Raw genomic sequence first — 18,626 nt, 5'->3', positions numbered from 1 at the left:
AACATTAATATGAGTTCCCCTAGCCTGAATATTGTCCCCAAGTGGATAGAAATGTTGATCGGTGTAAACCCGAGTTCTGGCTGTCTTTCTCTGCCTTTGAGAAAATGACAGGCCAGACGAGCCAATCCTGAAGTCTCCTGGTTTGACGTCCAAGCAGGAACGGTTACCTCCCTTTCCTCCACCCAGAGAATCTGGCACGCCCTTGCAAGCGCTCAAGAGATCATTACTTGTGAACGAGTGAACGCTGGCAGTTTCTCAGTGTTTGGATGTACAGATGAAAACAGAAGTCTTTCTTCAGTTCCTTCTGATCTGTGATCAGTGATTTCTTATGTGTGGCTAATTATTTATTATTCGTGCACACGCTGTGGCTTCTCTCTCTCCCGACAGAACGGTGTTTTCGTGTTTTCTATCTTGTGAGTCAGTGTTTTTGTACGTCCTCGTCGCGTCTATCTGTTCTTAAATGTGCATACAGTCTTTTCTGCCCAACACCAGCAGAGTCATATCTTTAGAGATAAACCTCACACACGCCGAAGCTCGGCCTTCAACATCCCCGACCCCCAGTACTGCATCTGGCCCACAGCGGAGGCACCAAACGCGGCGTGAGATTAAGCAGAAGGAGGGTAAGCGTGAGCATATCTGGGCTAGGCTAGCCAGCTTTCCCCACAATAAACTGGATTACATTCGATTACTGCTGTTGTGTCTTTGTTTGCGCTGTGTAACGTTACTCAATGCGCGTCACTGACGCTTTTCATATGATTGGAACATATCTAGAAATAATGCTATACTCAACACTTACTAACTCGTTCATCTCGCTGTAATGGTACATTGCATGTGTTACAAAGTTGGTAGAATAATGATGAAGACGGACTCGGCGTGACTGGGACTCGTGTTTATTCAGAACTCTCAGATACAAACACAATAAACTCGCGCTGACAGACAGCGCTCTCATAACTCAGTAGTTACTATAAATAACTTTGTTAGCAATCGCTCCGTCTCCGTGAGGTCCGGTTCGCGAACAAATCTTTCTTTTGAATCGGTTCTTTTTAGTGAACCGAACCAGTTCACCAAATCGGACTGAATCGTTCTAAACGGTTCGCGTCTCGAGTCAGCGCTGATCCATAATTTACTAAAGTTACTAACTTTCTGACATGAGTGACAGTCCCTCCGACTAGAAATAAACTAATAACCTGAAGTATATGCAATTAACTACAACAGTTCACCCTGAACTGAGACATGCTGAGAACTGATGTGAAGTGAACTCAGGTCCATCCATCTCTCTGGCAGTAGCTCGTGCCTGCTCATGCCTGCTCGTGCCTCGTTAAACCACGCCCCCTCCGCTCATTTAAAATGCAAAGATGTCAGCCAATCACAACAGTGGGCGTTTTTACTGAAGTCTCACAGCAGACACGCCTCTTGAAGCAGGGCATTCATCCACAGGGCAAACAGCAGTATAGAAAAAATGCCTTTTATTTCTAAATTATGACATTTTATGATGTAAAAATCATACTAACAATATAAGTACACCTCAGGAAACACTATAAAATTATAGAAAAATGCCATGCCATGGGACCTTTAAAGCATAACTGACTGTGTTGACAGTTCGAGTATGTAACAAGGCGCGAAACAGAACTGAAGGGATCACACGCTTTCAGAGAGGTGGTTTGTGTGCACGTTTCGGTGTGTGTCAGACAGCAAGGAGTTGTTTTTCGCAAGTTATTGCGTTTAATAACTCTTTTTAACATCAAGCAAGTCACATAAGTAACAGTCGTGTGCCCAGTCAATGCTATTTGCGTCAACCTAAAACGTACACTTTTCACAATGTTGAAGTAGCCTATTAAAATCATTCAGATATTGCATGCCGTTGTATATTTGCGATATTTCGATATATTGTGCAGCCCTAATGTTGATTATAAAAAGTGAACAGCACGAGTAAGAAAGGACAAATCATAAGATGAGCAATGTCGGGAGAAATGAAGTGGGTCAGACATGATTTTGACCACTTCATTAAGTTTTGTTTTGTAGAAAGCCTTTTTTTTAAAAGTGAATTTCAATTTTGTATAAACTGTATCTTAATTTTAATCAATATTTCATCAGCCAATTGCTTGGATTTAATTAATAAGAAGCAAATACAGCAGACAATAGCCTTTGATCATGACAGGCGCCGATGCGATCATGGCACATCTCAAATGAACCGAAACTCAAAATGATATTTGAGTATTGTGTGCATCGCATAGTTTATAAAAATAAAATGATTCAGACATTTTTTGCCATTGAAATGACTAGGAAAAAAGTCTCCCAATCAACCGGAATTCACCCTATACTAATGTTTGAAATCCTAATTGCATTGCATTATGTTGTTTTAAATCCCAAATATTTTACTTATAACATTCATCATTACCAATTATTCAGTTATTTGTATTTACTGAATACTGAATTGTGTTCAATGTCACGATATTACTGTTTTTTAGCATGAGACTTTCAAAAACATTAAAAATATTAATGTCAAATCTTTTGATAATTTAAAATATAATAGGCCATTGTAATGTGCCTTTGGGTCTCACTTTATATTGTTAACTATATTCTAAATAAAGTACAAACCAATATATTTATTTTGTCCTGTTCCTTGGCTTCCTCTCACATACCTGACTCGAAGGTTAATTCATTATGCAGCTCATTATGCGGGTCTTTTGTTCTCTCAGGTGTAAATCACAGCATTATTCATGATCGATCACGCCTCCTTGCATATGGGCTTTGTAAAAAGTGTCTTACAAATTTTAAATCAATATATTGTTTTAGGTGAATGAGTAGGCACAATGATTCTCACATCAGTTTGAAGCAAAAACTAGGCAACAACACCCAATTAGGCAAGTCTTGTGGACACATATCTATTGTGTGTTTTGTGGCATTAATTCAGTGATTTACATTTTTAGTTTTTTCAAAAACCATGTATTTGTTATTCTCTCAAAAATACAAGCATGTACATACATGTTGCGCTCATATTATGGTAGCCCAGTTTGTGCTGAATACAGTGGAATGCCACTTTTGCCATTAATATGTTTATAAGCAACTGAAAAAAGCACAAATGTCAGAGAATGTTAAAACTTCTAAAAAGGCCCCCAAACTTAGGGGTTAAATCAACTCTTTAAATGAAGAGCAATCAGAGCATTTCAAAACATAATGAGATTTTTTTTTTTTTTTAAGTAGCTGTTTGCAAGACGAAGCCCAATGCTTGTAAATTCAGTATTTACAAGCATTTACAAGCCACACTTTTTTTTTTTTTTTAAATAACAGAACAAGGCAGGAAAAAAACACAGATGCTGACTGACCTTCTCTAACACATCCTAACAATAATTTTAAATGTCTCAACAGCTTCATGCTGATACGCGTTTTGAAACAGCCAGTTAGCAGTCTGACTTTCATCTTGCTGGCCTGTCTGACCCAAAAGGAAAGCATTCACAAACTGATGGTCTAATTAATCTTAGGATCCAGTGGTTGATACACAGTCCATATCTCGGTATCCGCAAAAAAACAAAACATCAAAGCCTAGTTTCCACTTAGCTGATGTGAAACCGTTAACATGCATGGAGAATGACATTTGCACAATTTGCCAACACAAATATAAGAAAAAAAAAAAAAAACAGCAGTCAGGGGATGGAAATGTGGAAACGTTGTATATCTGATCTCGTCCAGCTGATGTAGCAAAGTATAGCCTACATCTGGACTGTGTATGTGTTCATGTTTTCATTATAGCTTTGAATCAAGTGGTGGTCTGCTGGGAACTTCACAAACCCCTTTGCAAATGGGTGAAATAAAGACTGTGGCCCACTTTTCAGCCATTTTCTCGTTCTCTGGTAGGAACTGCAGCACATAGAAGAAAAAGAAGCATTTTTAGTGATAAAACACTAGCTTATGTAACTGAAAAACATACAAGCCGCACCATCATCATGATAGCAAGTTTGTGAAAAATCACATTTCTGAAGACAGCATGTTCCCTCTGTTGGCACGACTGTGTTAGCAGTGTGTGTGAGAGTGCGAGTGGCCTGTTTCGGGGCCCTCCCAGGAGAACGTGGGTAAGGAGAGCCGTCTGCGTGACAGGTTAATTTATGCGGATGGCATGAAAACAATACCTATGAAGCTGCACTGCGGAGGGGCCCAGAGACAGGGACAAACCTCCTCACCTTACACACACACACCAGCCAAAACACTCTGGCATCAAACAGCAAATACAAAAACCACAGAAGACACAACACAAACATGAAAGTACATCAACAAATCAAACAATCCCTTGAGAATATTTAAACAATGCCAGAACAACAATATATGGGGACAGAATGACAAATACAATCAATTTACAAGAAAAATGAAAAGATCATGGACGCTGCTTTGACAGACAATAAACAGAAAGAGGGCCTGCACTTATCTAGCACCAAATTAACTCAAGTGAACATGAGGTTTTTGACCATTTCCATATTTATGGGTCACAGGCTTGTTAGGGTCAGCTGTACTACAGGTGAAACAAAGATGTACTGCATGCTGAAAAAGTCCAGACAAACCAAACGAGTACAAAACTTGAACAGCCTTGACGTTCAAATAATGCCTCTCTCCATTTTGCTCTTCAGGAAAATAAACATAAACAAAGCCAGCAATTTAGATACTTGGACATGAGCTAGAACAAGTAAACTTCTCCAGTAATTCATCACTGAAAACAAAAGTTTGAGAAACAACAGTTACAATGCCGTTACGCACACACATGGTTGTGACAGCAGTCGAACCTTCATCCTCACCCAGGATTAAAGCCATGCAAGCATGGTCCAATAGTTTGGAGTCAGTAAGAAATTAACTTATTCAGCAAGGAGTCAAGGACACATCAAATTGATCATAAGTGACAGTGGACATTCGTGATAATACGAAAAAAATAAATAAATGCTTTTAAATTTTATGTACTTTTAAGTACTGTCCATCAAATAATCCAAGACATTTTTTGTATCAGTTTCCACAAAAATATCACAACTGTTTAACATTATTAATAATAATAATTAAAAAAAAAAAAAATGTGTGCACCTAATCAGCATATTAGAATGATTTCTGAAAGATCATGTGACTAAGTAAAAGACTGAGTAATGGCTGCTGAAAATTCAGCTGTCATCACAGGAATAAACAACATTTTTAAAATGTATTAAAACAGAAAACAGGTATTCTACAACCCCAAATCAAGAAAAGCTGGGACATTTTGTGAAGTGCAATAAAATCAAGAATCTGTGATTTGTTAATTCTCTTTCAACTTTATTTAAAGGGATAGTTCACCCAAAATAACCTCATGATTTATTTGAGCCATGATTTTAATGGCAGCAACATTCCAAAAAGTTGGGACAGAGGCATGTTTACCACTGCGTCACATCACTTTCCCTTTTACTTACACTTTTAAATGGTTTAGGAATTGAGAACACTAATTGTTGCAGTTTTGCAAGTGGATTTTTTACCCAATCTCGCCTGATACAAGACAGCTGTTCATCAGTCCATGGTCGTCATTGTCTGATTCCCCTTTACATGATGGGCCATACATTTTCAGTAGGAGACAGATCTGGACTGCAGGCAGACCAGTCAAGCACATCCACTCTATGGTATAGAGTGTCCACAAAACCACTCAGTTGTAGCACATGCTGAATGAGGCCTGGCATTATCTTGCTTCCCAGGAAAGATGTCATCTTGACGCCATTAAATGTACAATCCCAATATATGGCTCCACATTAGTGGTACCTTCACACACATGCAAGTCACCCATGCCGTTTGCACTGATGCACCCCCATACCATGACAGATGTTTGCTTTTGTACTTGTCACTGAAAGTCTGGATGGTTCCTTTTGTCTCTGGGACTGAGAACTTGATGTCTGTTTTTCCCAAAATCAAGCTGAAACGTGGACTCATCTGACCGCAGCACACATTTCCACTGGGCCTGAGCTCATCATAGATGATCCAAAATGCAGAGAACTCAGTGGCATCTCTGCATAGAACTGATGTATAGCTTTCTCTTTACGTAACAGATTCAAGTGGCATTCCTTTATGCTGCGACAGACTGTATTAAGTGACAACGGTTTTCCAAAGTACTCCTGAGTCTATGTTGCTATATTTAGCAAAGTAGCATGATGGTTTTTCATGCAATGTCGTCTGAGGGCTCAAAGGTCAAGCTCATTCAACGGAGGTCTCCTACCTTGCCCTACACAGACTAGACCAGAGGTTTCTCTGGATTCCCTGAATCTTTTCACAATATTATGTATGGTAGAGGGTGAAAGACCTAAATACCTTGCAATCTTGCATTTGAGAAATGTGATTTTTGAATTGTTTGACAATTCTCTCATGATATTTGGCCAAAAAAAGTAATAAGCCATGACCCATCTTTGCTTGCAAAGACTGAGATGCTCTTTTTACACTCAATCACAATACTCTCACCTATTACCAATTCACCTACATATCATGGACCGTTTCAAAAGAGTTCAAGTGCACATATTTGGAGAAATATTGATTTATTAATCACTTGTTTGCAAAATATTTCTTCATACAGAATACCATTTCTATTAATTTCCCACTTAATTATCCAATCTTTACAACTGAAACATGTACAGAGCTCTCTCTGTCTCTCCTCTTCCTGATTCACGTCAGATAGGAGTCATCACGCAGTCATTCGTTCTCTAGAGCTGTCAATCATCTTACGTGACTCAATCTTGCCCTCTGCATGGCGCTCTTCTGTGTACACTTCATATCGCAACATGAAGCTAACACAAACACTTAATGGTGGTCTAAAGTGACATTTTGAAAAGTGAAAGTGTAATTTTAATCTTTTAAATTGTGTTATGTAGCTTGATGCCAACTGTAGCTCTAATGCACCTGTTGCGCCAGGAGCTTTATCTAGTTTGTTAAAATAATTCACATAAGGTTCCAAGGATGTGCTTTTATTTTATTAAAAAAAAAAACATTGTTCATAAAGACTTCTGATAATATGTGGATTACTGTAAATTGATTACTATGCTGTTAATGGGCCATTCATGCCAGCATAAAGGCTATAATGGTTGAATACAAACAAAATAATAATGAGGATTAAGTCTCATACTCTCAGAGGTGTAAAACAATCGTTGAGTGAGGACATTGTAGCATTAATTGAGCTGTTCTCCTCACCAGACATTAGACTGCAAAGGGGTGTTTGCAGGCCAACAACATATTTGATAGCATTTTCTCTAAAAACTCCCGACATGGTCTTAGAAAATGTTTCATAAAATTCATAGTTTTGGACATAGACTCAGATTTGAAATGAAGCATGACCACACTTGTGGCTTCACTTTAGTTGTGGTTATACGTTGTTATATACATTCACATACATATATATATATATATATATATATATATATATATAATATATGTTTGAGTCTATACATCTCCATATTAATAACTGTCTGAGTAATTCTGAGTATTCAGCTGTAAACTGTCAAGTGTTGGCTTTCTAGAAATATTTTGGTTATGTGTCTATTCAGAATAACTTGTGAGCAGCAGCCTTTTTACTATGGGTATGTCAAGGGGTTAAATAAAATTTAATAAAAAATACATTTAATATTTTACAACATTACTGTTTTTACTGTATTTTTAATCAAATAAATGCAGACTTAGTGAAAATAAAAAGACGACTTACACACAAACAACCTATGCAGATGTTCTTGTTCCATCAACCGGAGACCTGAGTCACCACTAGAGCCCGACCGATAAAGGATTTTTAAGGCCGATACCGATACAAATATTTGGTCACTTAAAAATCCGATATTCCGATATATCAGCCGATATATATAAAAAATAAAAAAATAAAATAACAGAAACGCGTAAAAAAACACAAACAGATTTCCCTTATACATCAGTTATTTGTAGTTATTCATGATCCCTCAGCCTCTCTAAAATAATATGATAATGCAGTTTAAAAATAAACTTGTTTGTTTTATTGTTACAACAGAACAGAGGAACATAAAATATATTAAAGTTCTGATAAATAAAATGTATAAAAATACAAACTTAAGATATGAAACTTAAAGTCGTTTGGACGAAAACACAATAGGCTAACAAAAACAAAAAATCAAAGTTACCAGTATTAATAGATGTGGTAAGCTTTATAAATATAACTTTTAGCAAGACTGGAAAAAAAAATATTCAGTTAAGTTCTAGAAGTTCTGATAAATAACAACAACAGCAAAACATAAACTATATACAGTATAAATATGAGCCACCTTATAATTACAATGTCAACTTGCTTATCCCTTTACATGCACTTTTAATTCTATCCATCAAGCTACCACAAACCATTTTCAATCATCATTTGCTGCCTGCCTTCTAAAATCTACTAACGTTACTGATGATGACTCGTGTAATCCATTATTTGACTCGTTAATGCGGCGTCTGAACGAAGTCACGCACTTTCGTTCACTCTTCACGAGCCTAACTTACGATTTACAATGCAGAGACTGGAACTACAAATATACTAGTTATAAATACAGTAATCATTACTTTATTTAGGCAGAATAAGTTTGTTGTGATTTCCAAGGCGCATTAATGTTAGCGGTCTCCCACTGATAGCCATGGCATTAGCTAGCTTTGTGGTTAGCGTCTATGATAAGTTATAATTTAGAAATATGTATACTTTTTCAAAATAACGGGCAGGGGAGAGATGATACGTCTCATGATGTCAAACTGTCAGACTATTAAAGAAATACATTTTATTCAGTCACATTGTCCGAGGTAAAATAAGTCAGTCAACTGTAACCTAGCGTAATTACCAGCTCTCTTGGCTTACATGTAACAGCAAAACTGGACTTGGCAGTTACAAATTGTCATGTTATTTGAGTTAAGAGAACTGATGGGGATGTTCTTTTAACTGTTATTCAATTCAAGCAATGTATGTCTCGTTGCCAACTTACATGCATTTCGCGGATGATCTGTGTTGTGAATGCAGCGCTCAGAGCGCTGAAGCTCAGCATGACTCTGCTGGATCAGCTGGTGGTGTTGCCAGCCGGCACGTTGTAGAGCGCCCTCTGGTGGACAAACTATGAAACGCCAACACTCAATGTGTTTGAGAGGTGTTTCGTCCGGTTTTTTTATTTTTAAAAAATATTCATTTATCGGCCATCATAAATGCCGATACCGATAGTTTGGAAAAAGCCTAATATCGGCCGATAATATCGGCCCGCCGATATATCGGTCGGGCTCTAGTCACCACCACAATCATATTTTTAGAGCACGTTCAGTTGATGTGCTCTGCATGGACAGAAAGGCAGTTGTCTGTAGCATCATTGACATGCGTATGGAATAAGACACGCACTTCATTACATAATTGCCAGTGACTGTCAACCTCTCCCAGGATATGAAAAAAATGTCAGAAATTGTGTGGTTAAAAAAAAAAAGACTTCTTTTTTCTCTAAAGTATTTTAAGTGTTTAGGAGGTGGAGAACAAGAAAAACGATTTGGACAGAACCAGTTTTTGGCTTAATATCTGAGAGTCTGATAACAGTAGGAGCTGCCCGCATGAGTTTAAAATAAAAATGTAATCCATTAAAATGCAACAAAGTCTAGATATTTATTGCAGTTGTGTCTCACAATGGTTACAGGAATTACTAAACAACTTCATAAGTTAGAGGAGACTTACCTCAGTCACCTGTTCACACACAACACTAGATTCTCGGTCTGCTTTTGTATGTACACTACCATTGCTCCTTTGATAGCAGTGTCACTATTTGATCCAAAATATTGTAAAAACAGTAATAATGTCAAATATTATTACCATCGACAATAACTGTCGGTGTGTCTCTATCAGTTTCCTAGTTTGTGAAACAGTACATTGTTATTCGTTAGCATTAATTCAGGCACCGTAAAGAACAGTACGGACCCTGGCTCACTACACTGGGACACTGATGCTGACATGACAACATCCTTGTTGTAAAACATCACTACTGGTGTTTATGAACAGTCAACAGCAGAGCTGAAATGTCTCTGACACTTCTTTTGTGTATGATTTATTATAATGTACTTGAAGTACTTGTTTTTGTTACATATGTTTGAACTGTTAAATATACCTGCGATATTTCAGTAATAAATTAATTCTAAATGTTAGCTAGATTGTGTTCAGATATGGACCTGGACCTGACAGTAATGCCACAACATGCAAGTAACCATGTTAATTCTAATGCCTAACCTGTGATCAGTGATTTCTGATATGTAATGATTCACGTATAGTCAGACAATGTCCTTCTATCTTTTTCGGACCTCAAAAAGAGACATTTTAAAAATAGTCTTGCACACGCTCCTCCATATTATGGCAGTGAATAGCGACCAGGCTAAAACATTACAAAAATGATACAAAAGTATCAAGCAATGATACAGTGAGATGCGCGCCATATATGGGAAGTGTTCAGGAGGCATACTATTAGGTTTCGCGAGAAAGAAACCGTATTATTTAGTCGAAATACAGAGCTCGGCCACTACTCTGCACACGTTCCTGTGAGAGTGCGTGCGAGCCGTCAGCAGCTCATGCTTACTATAACTCGCACTGTTGTCATGGTACCCAGGATAAGCACACACACATGCACCATTTTGAGAAATCAGGCTCAATAGAAACAAATGCGACTCTCGTCTTATCTATAAGGTATATTAATAGGTTGTTTGCACGTGACATCACTGCTGATGTGTGAAAAGCAGATGGCGATTTTCTACATAGGAATCACTATATGCATCACTAACACAAACTCAAAATGCCTATGTTTTGGATCGTTTATTGTTGCTCAAATCGATCAAACCTAGAAACCACAAAGAGCTTATCATTTAAGTAACTTATCACATTTTAACTTTAAAAGTTGTTGACTTTAATGGCTTTTTGCGTCTGCTGATACTGAACGTAATACGGATATCAGCTTACATTTGTTTCTGACTAAATATTCAGATTTTTCTTTGTATCGTTTGCAAACGTAATGTTAATTATTAAACAAACAAAAAAAATACAGAACTTTCAAAAGCAATGTGATTATTTTATTGAGTGATAGGCAGTGGGTTTAATCAGTGACATTATTACTAGATTTGCTATCTGGCATCTTCCAGTCACTTCCTCAACCTGTTTTTACACATAGAAAAGGCGGAAAAGTGTATTACACGGTCCAGTTTTCTCTCTGAACAAGTTCCTATGGCAATTCTCGATGCAGCATGAATGACCTACAATGGTGAAATTTTTCACAATTACGACAATAAATCAAAATACTACCATAAACTCACTAGGAGAAAGACAGCGCGATATAAACAAACCAGACCAGAACTCAACACAGCGTGACAGCAGCTTCACATTCTGTATATCAAACGTCTAGATGGCAGGCAAGTCTTCAAATTCGGTAGAACTCCTTTTCATAACATAAGGATCACGTCCAACATATGCTGTAATTTTTCTGTTTATAGCTTTCTAAACCAGCTCAGTACGGACTTTCCTCCATCTCGTCCATTCAGCTTTTCACTTCCTGCCCTTCATCTGAATTTTGCACGTCATCAGAACCACGTGACTGCAAACAAGCTATAAAACTACTAATAAAGTAAACCTCATGAAGTGAATGTTGTGTACCGGCAATGACAACATTGCGTGAGTGGCTGCTGACGGCATGGACGCACTTACAGGAATGTGCACAGAGTAACGGCCGAGCTCAGTATTTTGACTGAAATTTTTTTTTTTGAGGTCCAAAAAAGATAGAAGGACATAAGGCATTGGAACAACAGCAGGGTGAGTAAAATATGGCTTTATTTTCATTTCAGGGTGAACTATACCTTTAAAGGTGCACTATGTAATTTTTTTGAGTAAAATATCCAAAAACCACTAGGCCAGTGTTATATATTTTGTTCCGTTGAGTACTTACAATATCCCAAATGTTTCCAACTATTTGTAAATCGTAAGAAATTGCTATTTTAACAGCGGAACCGGGACGTGCGAGGGAGTCGCCTGTCGATTTCGTCATATCTGCGTTAACCTGCAGAAACGTTTTACTCTCACTGCAGTGTAGGGTTGTGCCGATGGACGATATCATCGTCCATCGTGATGGTTGACTGATGCCACGCCCCCCATTGCGAGTCTTGTTGTGAGTGCAACGCACACTAAATCCTCTTCTATAGTTAAACTAAAAACTGAGCAGGGATTGCTCTGTAAATTAAATTGAGAATATAACTAATGCATATATTCTATTTTAAATACTGTAGTCTATGCCAGATATAGCCTACATTTTGAAATAATAAACAAGGCTCAAACATCCATTTCATAAGCATGCGTGTTTATTTCAGCACTTCCGTCAGTGAAACAACACATCACAGCCTGTAAAACATTTAAACAATTATCAGTAAATAATGGTAACCTAAAGAATATAAGAAAATGTAATATTAGTAAAAAAAAAAAAGTAATTTCCCCTCAAGGATGCGTCATATACCGCTCTGCGCGAGATGAAACACGAGCTGGACACCTTCTCAAATATCTTCATCTTCATGTGTGTTGCAAAGCAACACTTGTTGTAAAGGTTCTGAAGAGCAAATGTTATCTTCCACAGGGTCAAGACATTTAAGCTATGTTTGATTATTCATTGCCAGAGAAAACGAAAGTAAAATGGCCTGTGTGTGAAATGCGCTATTCAAATAAACTTGACGCGCCTTACCAAGTCTAATAACAAGCACAAACTGTGTTAAATAAAATTAAATAAAAAGGTAGCCTATTCGTCCTACAGTGTTTTTCTACTTTCCCACAGTAAAGGACTTGAATGGGTAGCCTAATAGACTTAATTATAAAAAAACGAAAGGAAGAAACGTTTATAATTCCCTGCGAAAATGGGTGCGACGCGAGTGAAGATTTGAGAAAAGAAACGAGATGTCCATGTGGGATAAAATGAACTAACGTTAGGCCTATTGTTCACAAAAATCGCAAAACAGCATAAAAAAGCTGACAAATCTTAAATTGGGCTCAGCCTACCGCTCTCATTCGGCATGAATCCATTCATGGCTGCGAATTTATTTCCTTTGTAAACAAAGCTTTGTTCTTCACTCGGTATTATTCACGTAAAACAGCATTCACATACAAAACACTGGGTTAGTAACGAAATTATAGTTTTGAAGTAGAAAATAGTATTTATGTAAAGAGATATATTAAAATAAAAAGAGCACAACTCTTCTTAAGTGGAAGGAAGCTACTTTTTTCCCTCACATGCAAGCGCGGATGAGTCATTATTTGGGTTAGTTAAATAACGAAATTATATAGTTTTTAAGTAGAAAATAGTATTTATGTAAAGAGATAATACAATACAGATATAGTAAATTATATATTTGTATTAATAAAAAAAAGACGATATCATCGTCCATCACAATGTTTTACTGTAAACATCGTCAACTGCCAATTTAGGAGACATCGCCCAACCCTACTGCAGTGTGAACAAGTGTCATAGCAGCCGCCGAGAGAACGAGCAGAGTAACGATATATCATCATTTTCAACACACTCAGATGTATCTAATATGATAAACAAAGCTGCGTTACCTCATACTCATGACCGGAAAAGTGGAAGTCCCGCCGCTCTTCTCATTTACAATCGCTCCAGCTGCCTTGCTCAGCTCCACAACACTCGGTCCTGCTCTGCTTCATACTACATGTGCTCAACAGACATGTCTGTCATCGACTAAAATGCTCATTGCTGCAACCTTTCACACAACGGGAGTATATCCAAATATAATGCTATAATCAACACTTTTCAGGAATGGTTAATCTCCACAGCTGTGTAATAGTGCAAGTTTTCAAGAGAGTTCCACATGTAATGCTAATTTCATATGCAAGACGTTCAATCATAGCAATGGGCGTTTACATTGAAGTCTGGGTAGAAAGGGTTCAAATCAGGGTTCTCTCAAAACACCTATCGCATATAATTATGTGTGGTGAATTGGCTTGCGCAATAGTTTTTTTTTTACTTCTGCCTACGCCTAGCGTGACCTTTCCGACGTAATTACGCAATCATTGGCACAATGAGCAATTTAGGTTAAAAAGTATATTCTTTATGTATTAATTTTTTTTAATGACCGCTCGTTTCGCTATATAAGACCATATTCCTCGCCTGGGATTGCGCAGAGCCTCTGAAGCCATTCGAAGCGCTTTGAAACGGCATTGATTTGGACCTTCAACATTTTGGTTGCCATGGAAGTTTATGATGTGGAGAAAAATCCTGGAATGTTTTACTCTTAATTTAAACTTAATTTATTTTTGACTGAAGAAAGACATCTTGGATGAGATGGGGGTGAGTACAATATCAGGAAGTTTTCATTTTGAAGTGAACTAATCCTTTAACGCACCCTTGCTAAAAAGTATTCATTTCTTTTTAATAAATAAATAAGTATATAACTGTACCCTATAAGACAATTTGAGAGTAACAGTCACACCTGTAAATATGGTAGTCGATCTCAAAACTGACTGTGAACAATATTAATCTTCTCTGGAGAAAGCTCATTCTTCCATACAATTCACCTAAACCCATGCAATTAATTTATAGTGCAGTAATTTGAATAAATCATTTTTCTTTTTAAATCATAAAAATAATAATTTTGCATCAAGTAGACATGATGAAACATCAGCTTCCATTCAGTGATTTTTCATAACCAATTCAAGTTAAAAGTTGAATAATCTGTCAGGATTTGAGACGTACACAGCAGCAAATTCCCACCTAACACCCGGTAATAATTAAAGGACGGTTTATAATAGCTTCTGGCATGAAACAAACACTGCAAGGCAGATTTAACAGCCATTTTCTAAGACTACATTCTATATCCGTCACGGGCTAATGGGATTGGGTGGTAAATTGCCCTCAGTCTCAGAGACGGAAAATCTGGATACAATTCCACACAGCGTCTCTGGTGGAGGCCTACTGGAATCAGCATAAGCAGGACACACACACACACACACGTTGGGTTTTCATGTTTTATGGGGGCTTTCCATAGGCGTAATGGTTTTTATACCGTACACACCGTATATTCTATCCCCCTACACTGCCCCTGCCCCTAAACCTACCCATCACATGAGACATTCTGCATTTTTACATTTTCAAAAAACATCACTTAGTCTGATTTAGAAGATGTTTTCCTCATGGGGACCTAAAAATGTCCCCACGAGGATGAGGATTTCAGATATTGCCATCTTTGTGGGGACATTTTGTCCCCATAATGTAGGGATTACCAGTCCCCACACACACACACACACACACACACACACACACACACACAAAGCAGCCCCGAGAAAAGGGATAAGTGTACACAACAGAGTCTTGTAGGTCTCCTAACTCTGATAGCATCAGTTCCTGAATCACTGTGCCAGCGAAACCTTTGGGTTTGTCCCAAAAGCAAAGAAGAGAGGGTAAGACCAATACCATCAGAGCAAATGTTGACCCTAGCTGACCCAGACCGGATAAAGACCAAGAAAGGCTAAAGTGAAGATAAGTACTAGTAATACAGTAAAAAATAAATGTGTTTACATCACAACAAGGCGCAGGTAATTGCTTATGTGGTAGGCCCACACAGAATTTGTGCCTATTATACACATTTAAGTTTGTGATAAATGAAGCTAAAAGTACGACATTCTTTGATCAACTTTTTCATATACTAATTGATAAAATAGTTAGTAATTGACAATGATAGTGAAAAAATTTCATTATCAATTAATCGGACATATGCAATGCCACTAGGGGTCTAACGGTACACGTATTCGTACTGAACCGTTTCGGTACAGGGCTTCTGGTACGGTGTACGTGTGTACCGAAAGGTACAGAATGCAATCTTAAACAGATAACAGTAGGCTTGTTTTACACACGGAACATACTTAAATCCGGGTTCCCACACGAACATATTAAGTATTCGGTCCATTTTATCACGAAATTCAAATGATAAATGCGGTTTTTCACTGTATGTATATGCGCGTCAGTTCAAGCGGCAGCGCGCGAGTGAACGTGATCATCTCTTCCTAGTCATTAGACATGAATCAACATCTGGTATGTTGAGGATACATTACAACTTACTGAAACATATCATATGTTATGTAATCGCTCAGTGTTTCAACAGTGGAAAGACCTCAATATAACAGCTTGTAAACAATGTCACGTAGCATTTACCTCAGGCAAGTCATTCAGTCCACAGCTATTAGTTCACTAAAGAAATGAAATCTTCCACTTAATATATGCACTATATTAGCCTATATATTCATTATATTCTACTTAACCTGTTAGTGATGTCTTGATTATTTAATGTATATTTAAACAAATCTGTCATGAAAATGAAAGTGTATAAATGATTATATTTCAACAACAAATTGGAGTAAAAACATAATTTTATAATTAGATTTAGAAGTTAGGCTAATGCAAAAACTGCCTAATGTGAAGTTAACATGTTTGCATACAATGTTATTTGAGTGTTGATTATTATATCATATATATATATATATATATTATAATTTAGGCTAATTGGGCTCTGTTGTTATATTATAATAATGTGCAAGTAAGGGCTCCCTATATAGTTTACACTTTACAGCAGTAGCAGAGATAATTTTTTTATCTTTACTTTTAGTTATAATTGTATTAATTTAAGGACAGACAGTTTGTTCAGTAAACCACGGTTTAAAAAATAAAATAAATAAATACATTATATTTAGCTTTCTCTCCCATGCTGTACCGAACCGTGACTTCAAAACCGAGGTACGTACCGAACCATCAGTTTTGTGTAGTTACACCCCCCTAACTGCCACAAAGAAAAGATGTTTGACTTGAAGCGGTGCTGTGCAGACCGATCGGTGTATGACATCAAAGTACCGCAAGAACGATTAGAGAGCAGACAGCTCAGTATGCTTTTGAATCGCTCTCGCGGTACTTTGATGTCATACACCGATCGCTCTGTTCAGTGCCGCTTCAAGTCAAACACACCTATTGAGAGTGACAATGTCACTTTGCCACAATGTTACAAACCTATTACTGTTAAAAAGCCAGAGCAAGAAAAAAAGCATGCAAGTATGGCAACATGTTCATAAGATCATAAGCAGAATCGACACTAATAGTTATCGCTTTAGGTGTTAAGTCTTTTGATTAAAAGACTTAAGGTAATTAGAAAAAAAAATCAAAATGTCCAAACCTTTAACTAAAAGCGTACAAATTTCATCAAATTGTAGTCCATGTTTTCGACATCCAAATAACATTAAATGTTTTCAATTTAATTATGAAATCATAAAAAGAGATGTCTTTTCAGCAAGATCAGGGTAATCGCACAATCTTAACAGGAGGTGTAGACCTACTTTAGGGTTGGCAAGCGCGTTGATGACATTCCCCAGGGCGAGGAGTGAGCGGTTGATGTTGGCCCCCTCTCTGAGACGAGCCCCCTTGGCACTGGTTGCACTGGCTCTTTCTGAGCCGGCCAGATCAATTAAGCTCATCTTGGCCACACGGACATTTGGATTGAGACTGGCTGTCTTATCCTGCTGCCTCAAGTAGATCTGAAGGAAAAAGATGGAGCAAGAACATCTCTCAGGCAGACTGAATATTTATATTTTCGCCTGACAACTTTATAAGCCAGCTGACACTGGTTTGCGCTGTGCAGTTATCTCTGAAACACCCAGATCAATTGATAGATGACTGAGATGTTGGATTGCAGAGAATATCAAAGCTTTATTACTTTTGAAATCACGAACTACATTTTAGAGTCTAGGAATAAAATAATCAGAGAAGCCAAACAGCATGATTTGTTATTGCCTTGTCAAATCTTCCAGGAAATCCACAAATAACATAAAAATCTAATTGTCCATTCAGGCAAGTCAACTGGTAGCTCACGCTCAATATCAAAACAAGAGGATTAATGTAAAGTTGCTCAGGCCCATAGGGGTGCCCGCACACACAATGAGGCCTAACAGCATAAACACAGTTACACAGAACCTGATGTGATATTTACAGAGAAAAAGAGACAAGATAGCGAGAAGCCTTTTACCTGGAATACAGCGTGGGAGCGGGAAGACGTGGCGTTCATGTCAGTGGGGTGCTGCGTCCTGTTTCTGTTGCCATAGTCAAGAGCTTCAAGGATGTGTTCTGCAGATTTGGGCTACAAAGTAATGACACACACAACATCAGACGAAGCAAACCAATGACAGCTCTATGTGGTCTATGGTAACGTGAATATAGGTCACAGAAAATACACAGATGACACATGCAGCCCAACTTCACCTGGTGCAGGGTGAGCCCTTGAACCACAACACCGTTGGAGCCATCCTCTCTCACCGCTAATGGACCAGAGTTAGTTAGCAAATCCCGAATCTGTTCATTATAAACCTGTTCAAGAGAAAGTGCAGAACCTTATTGCTCAGAACACAAAAGGGCTGACTAACTCAAACTGCACCAGGAACAATAAACTAGAGCTAACACAAATATAGCACTTTTTAAAAGGTGCACTCAGTTTTTGCCCTCATGGTGAACTCAATTTTCCCCTCATTAAAAAGGTACTTTAAAAATGGCATTGTAACAAAAATATTTTGCTTTGTGTGATTCTGCATCCACGCTTTTGACTAGTGCAAAAAACTAACACTGAGC

At 37.7% G+C, this 18,626-nt stretch overlaps 1 protein-coding gene across 1 annotated transcript in view; it reads right to left on the bottom strand.

Annotated features, from left to right (window-relative positions):
• kif18a (kinesin family member 18A) overlaps window positions 1-18,626 on the bottom strand; it is a 40,071-nt gene that overhangs the window by 18,346 nt on the left and 3,099 nt on the right. Inside the window, exons 4-6 of the mRNA XM_079811074.1 lie at window positions 18,264-18,368; window positions 18,031-18,141; window positions 17,345-17,542 (exon numbers count right to left, since the gene is read on the bottom strand). Coding sequence (XP_079667200.1) covers window positions 17,345-17,542; window positions 18,031-18,141; window positions 18,264-18,368 — 414 coding nt within the window. The remainder of the gene's footprint in view (window positions 1-17,344; window positions 17,543-18,030; window positions 18,142-18,263; window positions 18,369-18,626) is intronic.

The sequence above is a fragment of the Gobio gobio genome (genome assembly GCF_949357685.1).
Source record: "Gobio gobio genome assembly, chromosome: 2".
In the NCBI taxonomy this organism is placed as follows: domain Eukaryota; kingdom Metazoa; phylum Chordata; class Actinopteri; order Cypriniformes; family Gobionidae; genus Gobio; species Gobio gobio.
Note: the sequence above shows the minus strand (reverse complement) of the source record. Positions and strands in the feature narration are given on the sequence as shown.